General features: G+C 47.7%; 1 protein-coding gene across 1 annotated transcript in view; it reads right to left on the reverse strand.

Moving 5' to 3' along the window:
- CHD9 (chromodomain helicase DNA binding protein 9) overlaps nucleotides 1–17,927 on the reverse strand; it is a 139,372-nt gene that overhangs the window by 14,963 nt on the left and 106,482 nt on the right. Inside the window, 8 exon segments of the mRNA XM_044269481.1 lie at nucleotides 320–522; nucleotides 2,217–2,436; nucleotides 3,300–3,342; nucleotides 5,024–5,081; nucleotides 5,173–5,290; nucleotides 15,147–15,250; nucleotides 15,557–15,646; nucleotides 15,730–15,889. Coding sequence (XP_044125416.1) covers nucleotides 320–522; nucleotides 2,217–2,436; nucleotides 3,300–3,342; nucleotides 5,024–5,081; nucleotides 5,173–5,290; nucleotides 15,147–15,250; nucleotides 15,557–15,646; nucleotides 15,730–15,889 — 996 coding nt within the window.

Here is a 17,927-nt window from a genome sequence, read left to right on the forward strand (position 1 = left end):
GATAGTTAATCAGTATCTGATCGGTGAGGGTCCGATACCCGGGATCCCCGCCGATCAGCTGTTTGAGAAGGAACTGGCGCTTCTGTGAGCGCCGCGGCCTTCTCCGTGCTCCTCAAGCACAGCGCTGTACATAGTATAGCAGCTGTGCTTGGTATCGCGCTCAGCCCCATTCACTTCTACGGGGCTGAGCTGCGCCTAGGCCACGTGACCGATGAACATGTTGCAACATGGCCTAGGAAAATCTGTGCCCGATTCCTTTAAAGTAATCTTCAGAAAAATCCCAGCACACATCTCTGCAGAGGTTGCGCTATAAACACACCTTCCTTAGACGGCAATCGGCACACCCTTCGGCACATGGCAATAAAGGCATAAAGGTACTTCTCGAGGCTCTCATCTGTCTTCTTGTGGAGTCTTGCCATAGCTCGAAACTTGGTCCAATCAAACTGTCCTCTTCCTGGATCAAACACCACGCCGAAAGTTGAAACTACGCGGTAAAAATCAGCTTCCTCCCTTCGAGTCCATCTATAAGAGAATGTACGTACAATGATGGAAGCAACTGGTAACCACACAACTTCTGTCATTGATTCAATCTCAAAAATACGAATTTGGAGGTGACAGAAGGGCCTGAATGTGAATTTGCCTTCCTGGTACCTAAGAAGTGACTCAGAGACCAATTTAAAGGGTTCCTCCACTGTTACAGAGACACGTTAGAAGCTTATATCACTGAGGCCTTGGCTCTGAAACCTCCACCGTTCCTTAGAATTAAGCTACAGTGGTGGAGCCAAAGGTGCTATGTGATCTTCAACAGCTTCATTCAAACGTTAAAAAAGGAGCTGCTAAATTACAATCTGTACATATACGCAGTATACATTTTCCAAATTCTCAGGTTTTGCATTCAGTACAGAGAGGTCTTCACTTGCAGACCCCCACCAATAGCATCATCTGCTATGTCTCGAACACAAGACAAGAAACCTTTAATATTCATAATACCCTCAGGTCCTGTCTAGTCTTCGTTTTACAGTGCAGTTTATTTTTTGACAATCTACACCTCGGGGATCTGATCCAGCCTTCTCTAAAAATAAAATGTGCTGTAAAATGCTAAATAGAAACAAACCTTAAGGGGGTTGTCTAACCTCAAACATTTGAGGCACATTGCTATGATAGGCCTCCAATCTCAGATAGGTGCACCTAAAGAGAAGCAGAGCCTGCCGCTTGGCTATTTCCGACACTCCCATAGAAATGAGTGGAGGGCAACCATGCATGTGCGCTGCGTTCGCCTTCACTTCTGACGCGCTGTTCTACAGACAGGTGATCCTAGAGATATGCCACCAACGTTTGAGATGAGACAAGGTTCTACAGGCCTATAACTAAAGGGGTTGTCCCATCTCGCCATTACTAAGGCGAGATGGGACTAAGCGCCAACCACCTGGGAGCTACTTAACCAGCAGAACACCAGCCAACTCCGCTGATTCCTGGCCACCTGTTGGTCTGCGCTTACTCTCATCCCATCTTAGTAATGGTGATATCGGACAACCCCTATTTAACCCATAGACAGAAGACCCTTTAAGCAGTACTTACCCTTCCATCACTCCGTCGAGATGCGGGTTCTTTCTCTGATGTGATGACCAGATGTGCTCCTCTTTCTACCTCTTCAGCTACATCTGCATCATACAGCTGAACATTAAGAAAGAAGAGCACATCCGACCATGATGTCTGAGGAAGAGCCCGCAGCCAGTCAGGTAGTCACGTAATTCCAGGCGGGAATCACAAAATTGATGGAAGGGTAAGCACTGCTCAAACTGTCTTCTGTCCACATGTTTGCTGAAAGAGACTTTTTAGGTACAGGCCAAGAAAATCCCTTTAAATGGGTTTTCCCATCTTATGAAGAGGTGACACATTGCTATGATATGCCATCACTTCCTGGAACCCTATCAATCTTAAGACGGAAAAGGCTCAAGGGCTGGCATAGTGCCTCTTCTACCTTGCATAGAAGCGCCGCAGTTCCCTGTACAACTGGGTGGCTGGGAGCACCGCTATGCTGGGAAAACTTAAAGGGGTTGCAATGCTAAATCAGTGCTATGTCCCCTTCATTCTCAGGATAGTGGGTGTCCCAGAAGTTGATTCTGCCATGACCATAAAGCCACGGTATATCTTAGTGTCCTGTCCCATAAATATGGATTGAAAGAGAAAATAAAGAAATGTAATATTCCACCAACCTTTGTTGCCTTTCAATTTTTGCAGCTACTTTTGGATTCAAAGAAACCTCTTCATAAGGGGCTTGCGTCACCGTCGCATGAACAGGGAACATGGGTGGGATCTGTTGAACCTGCCGAAATTTGGAAGTGCGCTGGAATGTTGTTATAAGTCGACGTAGACGGGTGGTGAGTGCCGACTGGGTGGGCCAGTAGCCTTTGTCTCCTTCGAGCACCTGCCCATCTGTTCAAACATGAGAGATTTCAGCGTTGTTATACCTGAGCAACAAAGCAGATAATGAAGCTCCACCAATAGTGCCATTTTCAATAACTGATTATAGAGCTGCACAAACATCTATAATCATGTTATTAGAGATTTCCTTTCCTTCCCAGTTCCTATAACCTCTCCACTGCAGCAAAACAGCGCAATTCTCAAAATCTTCTATGTATTTAATTCCACTGTATATTCTTAAAGAGTCACATAAAAGAATAAGAGTAATGTTAAAAAAAACAAAAACCTGTAAAGTCATGGCCACTAGGGGTCTCACTTCCACTTAATTTGCAGTTCACTGACTGCCCCTGGTAACAAAGACACAGAAGAGGGCTGCGAGTAAGTGGGGGCATGTCAGAGCTAGCTGAGATCCTGAGCCTGATAAAAGAACTGCTTCTACACTGCTTCTGAACATCACAGGAGCCTTCTGCCTTTCTGTAAGTGTGATTTCCCCTTCCTTATCTTAGCTGCACCGGAGCTGAAAACAAACATAACAATAAGTAATAGAAAGTAAGTCACAGCAGTACAGTGCTGGCAGATTTCACAGAAGGTACATGCCCCCTGCTTGTGAGAGAGATGCATCTAGCTGTGCTGCTGAAACAGGGAATAATATGGCTGAAAAACATTAGGGAAACCCAAAAAAGACTTGTTTCACCACAGTTAGTTGTGATTGTACAAAGAAGCACAGCCATTATGAAAACTTTTTAAAAAAAAACTCAGGTATGCTTTAAAAGTGACTTCAGAGGTGGAACTTCACCTAGGGATGGCGAGTAGATGGATATTTGGGTTACAGCTTGTCATGAACTTTGGTGGAAATCCAGACACCAGTTTCTTACCTCCGTCTGCTATCACCAAGTCACCAGGAGAGGATGCATCATCCTGCACGAAGGAAACAAAAGAGGATCCATTAAAGCTAAAAGTTATATTTTTAATACCATTCTGTAAGTGGGTCTTATGGAACATGCTAGCTGCCGCACAGGATTTTGAAAGGGGGAGGCCACACACAGTGCCAGCCGTTTGGTATGTGACACAGACATGAGGTTTTACTTCAAATCGGAACATGTTCCAAACATTGTCTTAGCGCTGCTGCCCCTTCAATCAGCTGATCAGCGGGGGCACTAGGAATCAGACCATCACTGATTTGATATTGATGACCTACCCCAAGGAAAGTTCATCAATACTTAAGCCCTAGAAACCTCAAAAGTGCACCGAATTGTATCATAGTTTAAGCATTGAATTGTGACAGTATGTGCGTCCTTACAGTCCACATAGATATTTCTGTCACAAGCATATATGACATATCCACAGAACATGCTATATAAACGCTAATAGGTGGAGATCCCAAATCCGGGCCCCCAACAATTGGGAGAATGGGCATTCCATGAACCCCTTGTTGATCCAAAGTGGCCACTTGCATGACGCCATCTCCATTGTAGACTACAAAAGTAACAAGAACACTCGAGTGCCACCTGCTCATCGGAGAATATGACATTAAAAGGGTTTTCCAAGATTTTGGACATTATTAATTAGCCCATGTGGTACCTTATAAAAGAATGGTACTCGCCTGCTCCCTGCTGGCGCCCTGGTTCAGTTCAGCGATCTTCCAGACCTTGTCCTATTTACTGCCGGCCGGGCTACTGACATAATCAAATGAGCTGCTGCAGCCAATGATTGGCTTTAGCAGGTCCACATAAGTGGGCAGAGATGTGTTGTGTTGCTTGGGGACACGTCACTGCTGAGGCCTTTCATTGTCTGCAGGCACATCTAACCCCGACGGTGGACTGGAAGATCACCGAACCGAGCCAGGGAACCGGAATAGTGTGGCGGAGTGCAGGGGAGTATGATTCTCGCATTAGGTATCACAAGCTACAGGGCAGGGATGGCTAACCTCCGGCACTACAGTTGTGGTGACACTACGACTCCCAGCATGCTCCATATATTTCTATGGAGTTCTGAGAACAGCCAAGTAAGTGTACATCTTGGGAGTTGTAGTTTTACCACAGCTGGAGTGGCGGAGGTTAGCCATCACAGCTATAGGGTTTAATGAAAAAGGGCCAAAATCCTGGAAAACACCTTTAAAAGGGATTGTCCAGGTTCAGAAGAGAACCCGGACATATCCCCTTCTTCACCCAGGCAGCCCCTCTGATATAAGCATCGAAGCTGCTCTCCCTTGCCCTGAATCGCACAGGGAAAGGGCTTTTTCATTAGATCCCTAGCCTAGCAGTGAGCCTGGTTATGTCACCGGCACTAATGGGCAGGCTTTAGAGCTTCCCTAGCAGGCTAGGGCAGACCCATTAGTGCTGGTGACGTCACTGGAAACACTGCTAGGTGGAAGCCTCTGCCTAGCAGTGTAACAAATACATACAAACAGCCCTTGCCCTGCACGATACAGCCGGGCAAGGGAGAGCATCGGAGCAGGAAATGCTCATCTCAGAGGAGCTGACTGGGTGAAGAAGGGGATATGTCCGGGTTCAGAGCAACCCTTTAAGGAGTAGAGCAGCTGCACAGGAGTCCTCCGTGTGTCACAATGCCTTTTACTCAAAACATTTTTCTTGCTTACTTCCATGTCGTCTTTGAACAATGCAGGGGCAGGCTTGTACTCCGGATCTTCAACATCACTGTCGGAAATAAAGAGAATGAAAGATTATTAGAACATAAGCTTTCAGGAAGAGATTTCCCATAGAGACCCATGTGGGTCCTGTAACCTACCCATCCATGTAATCATTGGCTCTCTGTTCTGCAGCCACAGCTTTTTCATCTGGCTTTCCAGCTCGTTCAAGAAAACAAAGGGCTGGGTCTGCCCGGATCGTGTTGTATTTTTCATACCCTGGAAAAAAATAAATAAATAATTTCCTGCAAAGGTTACATAAAGCGATGATACCTACATAATTAAAAGGAGAAACACAATTCGGCAAATGTTATAAAAACCCACAACTCACATGTTCAAGCCCATGTTGACTCAACACAGATGCTCGAGTCCCCCTACCCTGCCAGTATCTGCTTACAAGCTGCCAGCGAACATGTGCCAGTTAGTGGCCTCAGTGGTCACGTGCCATACTCTTTGGCATCACTGAGTGGTGCTGCCAGCGATACAGCATGTGCCTGCTGAGACCACTGACTGAAGGGCACATCCTCGCTGACAGCTTGTACACAAAGACTGGCGGAGGACTCCTGGAGCATCTGTGCTGGATCGGTGAGGACTTGGGAGTATTTCACATTTTTGACAATTTTTTTATTTAATGCCTTTAAAACATGCATGGCGGATGTCCGCACGTTAAAGACTGCACCCGCTCCAGGGCAGAATGAGCACCCTAGCCGTTGAGTTTCTGATGTTTCAACGCAGCAAACCCCCAGGGGATAATGTCTACGATCAGCGATGACGCCGCTCGCAGACATTTAACCCCTCAGATGCCAGTTTTCAATTTTGACCACGGTATCTGAGGAGGCTTTCCCTGGGAGTGCTGCGCTCCCGGTGAGTGAATGCCCCCCCCCCCCCCCCCGCACCCCCCTTCCCCATGGTCATGGCAGGAGCCATTGGTTCCTTGTAGTAACCTGTAGTGATGAGTGGCATAGGCAATTTTTCGAATTCGCAAATTTTGGGCCGAATATTCGCCATAAATTTGCAAATTCGAGAGTTCGTGATCTCCAGTCATTGTTTACTTGATTGCGAAAATCGGCAATGTAAAATATTTGCAATAAATTCGCGATTAGAATATTCAACACTATTCGCGAATACAAATATATAGCACTATATTCTAAATACTCGCAAATTCTCGAAGTGGCGATATATATATATATATACAGCGGCGATATATACAGCAATACATTCCTATAGAGCTGTCACGACCTATCGCTGACCCTGTTGTGCCTGGGGTCAGAAGGTCGCAGCGGGTGGCTACGCAATCAGTTTCTCAAGGGATCGCTCCATGACCTAATGGTGAGAATGGATTCCGGTCCAGTTTTTCCTGCTTAGGTTTGCAATCCTTTTTGTCCCATTTAGGAATCTGTAACGTTTCCTTTCAGCTGTTCTCTGTCAGCCACTGCCAGCTACTATATATTCTTCCTTTCTGCTTCCCTTGTTGCCAGATACAGATCTTCTATTCTGACCTCAGGTTGACAACTGTTGCTGTGGATCTGTTGGAACTGGAGCTGTTGGATCTCCGGTTCACTCCTGTTGTTGTTGTCTCCCTTCGGGGATTGTTGATTATGTTTGTGTTGTTTGTCCTTTCTCTATTGTTACCCTAGGTGTCAGTGGTGAGGACTAGTGCTCCCACCGCCCTATTCACTACCTCAGGCATGTCCAAAGTGCGGCCCTCCAGCTGTTGCAAAACTACAACTCCCAGCATGCCTGGATAGCTTACAGCTATTAGGGCATGCTGGGAGTTGTAGTTTTGCAACAGCTGGAGGGCCACAGTTTGGACATGCCTGCACTACCTAGTGCATATTTCAGGGTATGCCAGGGATGATGCACGTGATCGCCGTACGGGTTAGCAGCCCATCTAGGGACATCAGGGCAGCCACGTGCCAGTGCCAGGTGCTCTAGAGGGTCACCACTCCTCCCTCTCCCCTCCCTTCTGCGCCGCACGTCTGTTACCTGCCAAGTCAGAAGTGATAAGAACCCTGCCTATGGCCTCATGCACACGACAGTATTTTTTCACGGTCCGCAAAATGGGGTTCCGTTGTTCCGTGATCCGTGTCCGGTTTTTCTTCCGTGTGTCTTCTGTGATTTTTGGAGGATCACCAGACATGAAGGAAAGTTAAAAAAAAAAGTCGTTTTGGTGTCCCCCTGGCTGTGCGGAGCCAAACGGATCCGTCCTGACTTACAATGCAAGTCAATGGGGACGGATCCGTTTGACGTTGACACAATACGGTGCAATTGCAAATGGATCCGCCCCCCATTGACTTTCAATGTAAAGTCAGGAGTCCCCATCAGAGTTTTCTCCAATCCGATGGTATATTTTAACTTGAAGCGTCCCCATCACCATGGGAATGCCTCTGTTAGAATATACCATCGGATTTGAGTTACATCGTGAAAACTCAGATCCGACAGTATATTCTAACACAGAGGCGTTCCCATGGTGATGGGGATGCTTCAAGTTAGAATATACTAAGAACTGTGTACATGACTGGCCCCTGGCAGCACCCTATCTCTTACAGGGGGCTGTGATCCGCACAATTAACCACTCAGGTGCCACACCTGAGGGGTTAATTGTGCATATCATAGCCCCCTGTAAGAGATCAGGTGCTGCCAGGCAGCAGGGGGCAAACCCCCCGCCCTCCCCAGTTTTAAATTCATTGGTGGCCAGTGGGGGGGGGGGGGGGGCGCACTGGCTACCAATGAATTTAATACAGGGGAGGGAGAGAGGGAGGGGGGGCCGGGGGTGGGGGAGCTGCACTGGCCACCAATTAATTTAATACAGGGGAGGGAGGGAGGGAGGGGGGGCCGCACTGGCCACCAATGAATTTAAAACTGGGGAGGGAGGGGGATCTCTTACTATATTTATACTATACTTTGTATATTCTAACTTGAAGCGTCCCCATCACTATGGGAACGCATCTGTGATAGAATATACTGTCGGATCTGAGTTTTCACGATGTGAAAACTCAGCTCTGGAAAAGCTGTATGCAGACGGATCTGCGGATCCGTCTGTGCTAAAGTAGCCTATGGACACGGATCACGGACGCGGATGGCAATCTTGTGTGCCTCCATATTTATTCACGGACCCATTGACTTGAATGGGTCCGTGAACCGTTGTCCGTCAAAAAAATAGGACAGGTCCTATTTTTTTGACGGACAGGAAACACTGATCACGGACTCGGATGACAAACGGTGCATTTTCTGAGTTTTCAACGGACCCATTGAAAGTCAATAGGTCCGCAGAAAATTACGGAAAACGGAACAACGGACACGGATGAGGTAAAAAAATAAATAAAATACAAATCACCCTCTTTTCCCAGAATAATAATAATCAGAGATGCAGATCATTTGCACTGCACTATTAAAAACGAGACTTTTGTATAACTTACCAGTAAAATCTCTTTCTCGCTCTTTCCTTGGGGGACACAGAAGACCTTGGGTATAGCTCATCTCCATAGGAGGCGTGACACTAAGAAAAAACTGTTAAGCCCCTCCTCCACAGCTATACCCTCAGCCTGGAGAGAAAGGCTGCCAGTTGCGTGTCCAAGTAGTGAGAAAAGGCAAAGCCCAAGAAGTGGAACCAACAAGCCAACTACCCAACGGGTAAAACAAACTCGGAAACTCGTGTAGAGAAAAACAAAGAATGGGTGGGTGCTGTGTCCCCCAAGGAAAGAGCGAGAAAGAGATTTTACTGGTAAGTTATACAAAAATCTCGTTTTCTCGCCCAGTTTCCTTGGGGGACACAGAAGACCTTGGGACGTTTAATAGCAGTCCAAGAGGGGAGGGACTACAGCACCAAGGCGAAGCACCCGAAGGCATCAAGAAACCGCCGCCTGCAGACCAGGCAGCCCAAGACAGCATCCGCTGAAGCCCGAGTATGCACCCTGTAGAACTCGGTAAGGTGTGCAAGGAAGACCAGTGACCGCCTTGCACAAATGCATGGCCGAAGCCCAATGCCTCCGGCCCAGGGGACACCGACCGCTCTGGTGAAATGAACAGTGACACCAAAAGCAGAACCCTGCCCTTGGTGCGGTAACCACAGCAACAGCCACTCTGAGAAAGCGGAGGAAAGCCACCCTGGAGGCCGCAACCCTTGCACGGACCTCCTAGAAACACAAGAGACCAAACGTCGACAAGAGCCGGAGATCTCCAAGTAAAAACGCAAGGCCCAAACAACGTCCAAACGGTGAAGTGTCCGTTCCCGGTGGTAGGAAGGGGAGGACGAATGCCTCGCGGAACTGAAAGACAAACACCACCTTCAGAAGGAAGGAAGAGACGGGATGGAGAACAGCCCTGTCTTAGGGAAAGACAGAAGGCTCGGAACAAGAAGGACCGCCACTCAGGCACCCGTCAGAGACCCGATGGCTACGGAAACACAACCGCACAGGACAGAAGGAGTAGAGAGAACTACTGTAACGGCTCCAAAGGAAAGATAGGAGCGCCAAGAACCCAGTATGTAGATCCCAGGGCGGTACCGGAGGGCAGTACAAAAGGAACCCAAGAGCCGCTCCATGGAAGAAGGTCTTGACAGGCCCAGAGGGCCGTGGAACGCTGAAAGAGGAGGGACAGCGCCGACACTTGAAGCAACAGGGTCCCAGTCCCAGGTCCAGGCCGGACTGGAGAAAGACAGAACCATGTAGAAAGAAAGGCAGAGAGGGGAAAACGCCCAGCTTCCCACAGAACCCCAGGTAAAAACCCTAAGTCCTACAACAGATCCTGGACGAAACACGGCCAGGAGCGAACACTAACGAGCCCGCTAGAGTCGCCTGGGCAAGCGGGTGAAAACCCAACGAGATCAGGCGCAGACCAGTAACACGGGCAGAACGGAAGACGTTCTACAGTCCCGGTGTGGGAGATCCAAGGGCAATCCTGACCAAATGGTAGTCCTCCCAAGTTACCGAGAAGGTAAGTCCATAGCAGAACCATTGCCGAGAATGGAAAAAACGCAATCTGCACCCAGCTGGAGGACAGAACGCGGCAGACCCGGTAAATAGGCACACAGCTAGTACAGCCAGTGTGAACAAGGGAGACAGTACGAGGCCAAAAGGAACACCGGAACCATCCACATGAACAACCATGCTCTCCCCAGAGGCCGGCATAACACCCTCCAACCGAAAGGAGGGGTGGGCAACAGGGAAGCCATAGGACAGCTCAAGAGCAGAACCCCGCTACACCGAGACAGAGGCCGGCATAACACCGTCCAACCGAAAGGAGGGGTGGGCAACAGGGAAGCCATAGGACAGCTCAAGAGCAGAACCCCGCTACACCGAGACGCCCGGTTCACCGCCTCGCAGAAGGCGAATACCCTGAAGAACCCAAGAAGGAGGTCCTCCGGACCTGGGTACGCGAGCACCCAAGAGAAGTTGGGTGACCTTCCCGAGAAGAGCGGCCCGAACCTGGTAACAGATCAGACTGAAGCGCAGAGGGCGCCAACCGGAAGGACTACCACACCGCATCTGAAGAGGAGGAAATGGTAGTAGGCGAGGGAACCGTAGTCCCGCCAGAGAAAACGCAGAATTCGAGGGACGCTGCAGACAGCACTCTCGACCATGTGACCACTAACGCAGGGAACAATGCCGCGGGAGGACGAATGGGTACGTATCTAGGGACCACGAACACACCCCGGGCGGAAGGGCCAACGAAAGGAATGAGTACCACCCAGCTCGGTGCAGTAGCGAACAAGTAGAGCTCGTCTACTTATATATAAGGTATATACCTTTGAACACATTGGGCATTCACTTGCTGTTTGTTGAACACCACCTTAGGCTCACACAGGTGGACCGAGCTCTTTAGAGAAATAGCGCAAGGCTTGCTGCAAGCATCGTATCTCAAGAGAAAAAAGGTATGTCGCAGGAGAAAGGGAGGCATACGTACGAGTAGCCCCGTAAGCAGTGAGAAGGCCAACCCACCCATGGGAGGAGAAGGCATACCCGGCCCAAACAACGGACAGAGCGCACAAGAAAGTCCGCTCACTGCAAAAAATAGTCACTCAGCGAAGGATCAGCCAGAGTCCAACCGTACCAACGGAAGTGCAAAGTGCAACCTGAAAGGCAGTCATGCACAAGACCAGCACGGCATGCAATGGAACGCAAGCAGTCCGCCCAGAAAAGGGGGAAATGTACCTGGCCAACACTGCAGTCGGCAAGAGTGCAGAAGCCCGCCCCAAAAAGGGGGGGATACCAAGGCCAGTACCTACTTCGGAAAAGTAGGACATACCATATTCCGCCCAGAAGGGGGCCATGCCCATGGCCGCACATGTCCAGCAGAACGCAGGAAGGTACACTTAGGGAAAGGGGGCATGCACATGGTTATTCTATCATTAAGTGATTGTGCAAAAATCCACCCAACACCGAATTTCGTGAGAGTGCACCACTCCGCCAATGAAGGGGGACGTGTACCAGTCCAGCACCGCATAAACACGGACAGCAAAATGCCGCCCATGGAATAAGGGGTGGCCATGCACAAGACCAGCACAGATTCCAATGGGAGTGCAAGCATTCCACCCAAGTTAGAGGGCATGCTCATGACCGGCAACGCACCCAGCGAGTGCAGTATTCCGCCCAGAAATGGGGGTCATGCACATGGCCAGCATCGCATCCAGTGAGAGTGCGAGCACCCCGCCATGGATGGGGCCATGCACATGGCCAGCAACGCACTGGCGAGAGAACAAACACAGTCAGTGAGAGTGTACGTATGTCGCCTGAGGAAAGGAGACATGTCCAAGGCCAGCAGCGAATCCAGTGAGAGTGCGGCACACCGCCCACGGAAGGGGGGGGGGGGGGTCATGCATATGGCCGGCAACGGATCCAGTGAGGTTCAGTGTTCCGCCTATGGAAGGGGAACGTGCACATGGCCGGCACCGTATCCGTGGAGAGTGCAGTGTACCTCCTATGGGAGGGGTACACGCACATGGCCGGCACCGTATCCGGTGAGAGTGCATTATTCCGCCTATGGAAGGGTTCATGCACATGGCCGGCAGCGAATCCAGTGAGAGTCCAGTGTTCCGCCTATGGAAGGGGAACGTGCACATGGTCGGCACCGTATCCGGGGAGAGTGCAGTATACCTCCTATGGAAGGGGTTCATGCACATGGCCAGCACCGTAACCGGTGAGAGTGCAGTATTCCGCCTATGAAGGGGTTCATGCACATGGCCGGCAGCGAATCCAGTGAGTGCAACGTCCCGCCTGTGGAAGGGGGTCGTGCACATGGCCAGCACCGCATCCGGTGAGAGTGCAGCAGTCCGCCTAGAAAAGGGGGGTCATGCACAAGGCCAAGCCGCAGCCAGAGAGAGTGCAGTATTCCGCCTAGGAAGGAGGGCCATGCACCTGCAGCCACCAGAACTGGGTGACGAATTCTGGCCAGAAAATTTTTTTGCATGCACTTGGCCAGCGCCGTATCCCGGGAGAGGGCAAGAAAACGCCTGGGAGGGGGAACATGCCCTGGCCAGCGCCGCAGCCGGGGAGCGCGACATACCGCCTAAGAGAGGGGGGCATGCCTACAGACAGCATACCGAATGATGAGGCTGCCGCGTCCTACACAGCCCACAAGTCCAGTTATTTAAAACAAAATTATAATATCATTATTATTATTTATTTATTAATTTTTAAATTAATATTACAGCCTCCCTGAGGCAGAAAGGGGGGCCACCATACAGGGGCACAGGCCGTACAGGCCCATCAGGAGCCGGCCAGTACCCAAAGGGTTAACAGGCATCTGGCCTGGGGGGCGGCGCTGCGAACTCTTGGGGGCGGGGGAACCTCCAGGCGGGAAGAATTCGCGCTTGGAGAGTTCCCGCCCCCCCCCACAGAGGCCTGAATTTGCGGCCTAGTAGGCCGTGAAGCCGGGGCCTAAATTTTAGCGGCGCCCGGCTGACCGGGGCCGCAAGCATTGAAAGTACCGGCCGGGCCTAAGCCAGCCGCGGGTGCCCACATACCGGCCGCGGGAGCCCCCATACCGGTCGCGGGTGCCCACCCCGAGCGCCGGAATTGCGGCCAGCAGGCCGCGAAGCCTGAACAAGCTATGCAGCGCCCGGCCGGCCGGAATGCACCGACGGCCGGCCGGGGCCTGTTGGAGCACAGCTCTAGCCAATGCCGGCCGCGGGTGCCCACCCCGCGGCCGGAAGAATCAGGGACCCGAGAGGAGCGTGAGGTGCGGCCCAGCAGGCCGCGATGCCTGGGCCAAAATTTGCGGCGTCCGGCCGACCGGACCGATGGTCGGCCGGGCCTAGTTGGAGCATAGCTCGCACATGTAACGCCGGCCGCGGGAGCCCACCCCGCGGCCAGTTAGAGTCAGGGGCCCGGGAAGGAGCACCGGATGGTGCGGCCCAGCGGGCCGCGAAGCGTGGACTAAATTTTTGCGGCGCCCTGAGCAGCGCACCGGCAAGCGCCCCCTCTTTGCGCGGACCTCCATCCTGCAGCCAGCTTATGATCTATGGAGGATAGCAGAACCATTAGGAGAGGGAATGGGTGAGTGCTGTAGCAGATTGCCGCCTTGCGACACCCCAGGGACCAGCCTAGGTCCAGCAGGGCCACCCAATAGCCACCTTGGATAGGCTACCAGTATGGGGGTCAGTCACGCAGGAGACCGGGGTGGGGGGAGGGGGTCGTAGGGCTGGAGAAGCCACTCTCTCACCATAGCCGTCTTCACCCTCGGTCCGTTCCAGCAGGGTCGCCCCTTCAGCTACTGGCACCGTAGTGGCAGGACGCTGGAAGAGGGGCTTGGCGTGCGGGCGACCCTTGCGCTGGCGGGATGCAGGGGAGCTGGGCTGCCCTGGTCCACCTTGCCTTCTGTGGGGGAGGCAGCAGTGCGGATGACCGGCACTGGCGCAGCTCGACCCCGGGAGAAACAGAGAGGTCTAGTGCGACTCTGTTGTCCCTGATTGTCTGGAACAAAAAGAAAAGAAAAAGAAAAAAGTAAAAAATCAAAATTTAAACAAGGAGAAAACAGCCCTGCAGAGCAGGGAGTGTCTTGCCTCCTTGGACACTAAGCAAAAACTGGCAGCCTTTCTCTCCAGGCTGAGGGTATAGCTGTGGAGGAGGGGCTTAACAGTTTTTTTCTTAGTGTCACGCCTCCTATGGAGATGAGCTATACCCAAGGTCTTCTGTGTCCCCCAAGGAAACTGGGCGAGAAATATAAATGTATTTATCTGCTACAGTGAATGCTGTAATAAAAAAATTAAATGACCAATTCGTTTTTTTTTTCATCGCTTAACCACCCCCCCCCCCCCCCCAAAAACAAAAAGTTGTACACACTCCAAAAACTACAGATCAGTCCTCACACAGAATATGATGATGATTAGGAATAAGCGAATTGACTTCAGATGAAACATCCGAAGTCGATTCGCATAAAACTTTGTGTCAATACTGTACGGAGCGAGCGCTCCATACAGTATTAGAATGTATTGGCTCCGATGAGCCGAAGTTATTACTTTGCAAAGTCTCGTGAGACTTTGCGTAATAACTTCATAAATTGATTTAAATCGGGAGTTCGTATAAATCAGTTTCATCGCCAATACATTCTAATACTGTAAGGAACGCTCGCTCTGTACAGTATTGAAACAATGTCAATTCGCTCATCCCTAATGATGAAAAAAAAAGATATTATATATATATTTTCCAAAGTTTTTCTAAAGTATTAAAAACACAGCAAAAACTATACAAACGTGGTATTTCTGTAATCATACTTACCCAAAATACGAAGGGAACGGGTTAGTTTTGCCATATAGGGTACGCTATAAAAACGGAACCCATAAATCTATAATGTAATGGTGTTTTATTTTCCAATTTCACCCCATCTGTAATTTTTTCCAGCTTCCTACTATATCATATGCAATATAAAATGGTGCCATTAGAAAGTACAACTTATCCTACAAAGAAAAAGACCTCATTTGGCTATGTGAACGGAAGAAAATGAAACCGCAAACATTTATGATCCAGGACTGGGCCGCGATTGTTTTACCAGCTTGTCACAATTCCGTAAAGCCATGGTGGTGCTGGTTTTGGGGGGTTGAGCACCTACCAAGCGGCAGGCGTTTTTCTCTACTCACCGTGCTTGTATACTCCAATCAAAAGCGACTTGTCTGCATCTGTGTCCCACCAATTCACTGGTAACTCTGAGTGATCAGGCTCAGGAATCCATAAATCAATTTCACTTAAAAAACAAAAAAATACAAAAACATCAAAACCACAGAAGGAGAGGAGTCTATATGCCAGGGATGGCCAACTTGTGGCTCTCCAGCTGTTGCAAAACTACAACTCCCAGCATGCCCAGACTGCCGACAGCTATCAGACTACAGCAAGGCATGGTGAAAATTGTAGTTTTACAACAGCTGGAGAGCCGCAGGTTGGCCATTACTGCTATATGCCAAGGAAATTCTACAGAATACTACACCAAAGAACCAAAACAATTTTTTTTTTTTTTTTTTTTTTTTTTTTTTTTAGAGAGACTTCACTGTACCTGGCATCCCCTCCTTCAAGAACGCTTTTGTGATGGGCCCCAATCACTTCTTGCTTGAGATAGTACAACATTCTCACTCTAAGTAACACCCTGAAAAACAGAAGGATCACATTAGACTTCTATTGAAATGGCCTCAGAGGAGACCAAAAGACAAGGCCGGAGCAATCTCTTACTTGTTGCAGTGATGCTTTAAGTGCTTTTTATACCCATCGTCTTGCAGTAGATGTTCTGGGTTATACTTTCGCAACCACTCAGCCTTGTGAATGTCGAAAGTGCTAGCTTGACTCTTTACCTTCTTCCCCTTCCTGCCTCTTGGTACCGGAGCAGATAAACCTAAAGGGGGAAAGCATACACTGTAATATAAAATGAGGACACCATGTTATCCAGATCTATTCCAGCTGATTCCCATAGGTGAACACATTGGGGTCTAAGCGAGACTCGCTATCATTTATCTGATCGGTAGCCTATTTGATATTGAATTAGATAGTAAGCCTGAGCATCTATTAGGCTCGTAGCCTTTTGTAATATATTATTATTATTTTTTTATTATCTTTTTATTTCAATTTCATAAGGACATATACATTTATACCCGAAACACATCAACTTTAACAATGAAAAAAAAATAAAATCGATATTTGATATTGAATTAGATAGTAAGCCTGAGCATCTATTAGGCTCGTAGCCTTTTGTAATATATTATTATATGTATTGCTTACCGTAATTAGTTTATATTATTGCATCATATTTCCAGCTTATTGTAATAAAATTAATATTTCTAGAGATATCTTTTGCTAATCTAATAGTTTTTTGTATTTTATATTATTATTTTATACTATATTATTGTATTATTTTTAGCTTATCGCAATATGGAGAATAGCTTTATAATTTACATATGACATATTCATATCATATTTATAATTTTCTATTATTAATTCAACATACAATAATTTATTGACATCTCATATTGATTAATGGTAGCCTTCTTCCTTCTGGTAATGCTTTTATTTGATTGTATGGGGTATGGGTTTTTGTTGATATATCAAAGATGGATTACTTAAAACACGGTTTAATAATACATGCTCTTCGGAACGAAGGGCATGGCAAATTAATTGCCCAGTGACTGGGATAATAACTGGTGAATTTAAGATTAGTTTCTTATAATTTGAATCACGTTTTGGTTCAATTTAACCAAACAGCCATTTTTTACCTTCAGGACGCAGCCTAATTTTGAAAATCTGACCTGTGTCACTTTATGTGGTAATAACTTTAAAACGCTTTTACTTATCCAGGCCATTCTGAAATAGTTTTCTTGTCAAATATTATACTTCATGACAGTGGCAAAAAATCTAGTCAAAATATTTCATTTTTATAAAAAAATAGAAATACAAAATTTAGAAAAATTAGCAAATTTACAAATTTCTATTTCTCTACTTCTTCAATACATAGTAATACCTCCAAAAATAGTTATTACTTTACATTCCACATATGTCGACTTCATGTTTGGATCATTTTGAAAATTACATTTAATTTTTGTTGGGACGTTCGAAGGCGTAGAAGTTGAGAAGCAAATCTTAAAATAAAAGAAATATTTCCAAAACCCACTTTTTAAGGACCAGTTCAGGTCTGAAGTCACTTTGTGGGGCTTATATAATAGAAACCACCTATAAATCACCCCATTTTAGAAACTACACCCCTCAAGGTATTCAAAACTGATTTTACAAACTTTGTTAACCCTTTAGGTGCTCCACAAGAATTAATGGAAAATGGAGATGAAATTTCAGAATTTCACTTTTTTGGCAGAATTTCCATTTTAATAATTTTTTTCCAGTAACAAAGCAAGGGTTAACAGCCAAACAAAACTCAATATTTATTGCCCTGATTTTGTAGTTTACAGAAACTGCCCATATGTGGTCGTAAACTTCTGTAAGGGCACACGGCATTGTGCAGAAGGAAAGGAACGCCATATGGTTTTTGGAAAGCAGATTTCACTGGGATAATTTTAAGCTGCCATGTCACATTTGAAGACCCCCTGATGCACCCCCAGAGTAGAAACTCCCAAAAAATTACCCCATTTTGAAAACTACAGGATAAGGTGGCAGTTTTGTTGGTACTATTGATTTTTGGTAGCTCTATATTACACTTTTTGTGAGGCAAGGTAACAAAAAATAGCTGTTTTGGCACAGTTTGTATATTTTGTTGTTTACAATGTTCATCAGACAGGTTAGATTGTGTGGTATTTTTATAGAGCAGGTTGTTACGGACGCGACAATTACAAATGGGACTACTTTTTTTGGTTTGTTTCAGTTTTACATAATAAAGCATTTTTGAAAAAAATTATTTTTTAGTGTCTCCTTATTCTGAAAGCCATATT

This window comes from Bufo gargarizans, chromosome 10 (assembly GCF_014858855.1).
Source record: "Bufo gargarizans isolate SCDJY-AF-19 chromosome 10, ASM1485885v1, whole genome shotgun sequence".
Taxonomy (NCBI): Eukaryota; Metazoa; Chordata; class Amphibia; order Anura; family Bufonidae; genus Bufo; species Bufo gargarizans.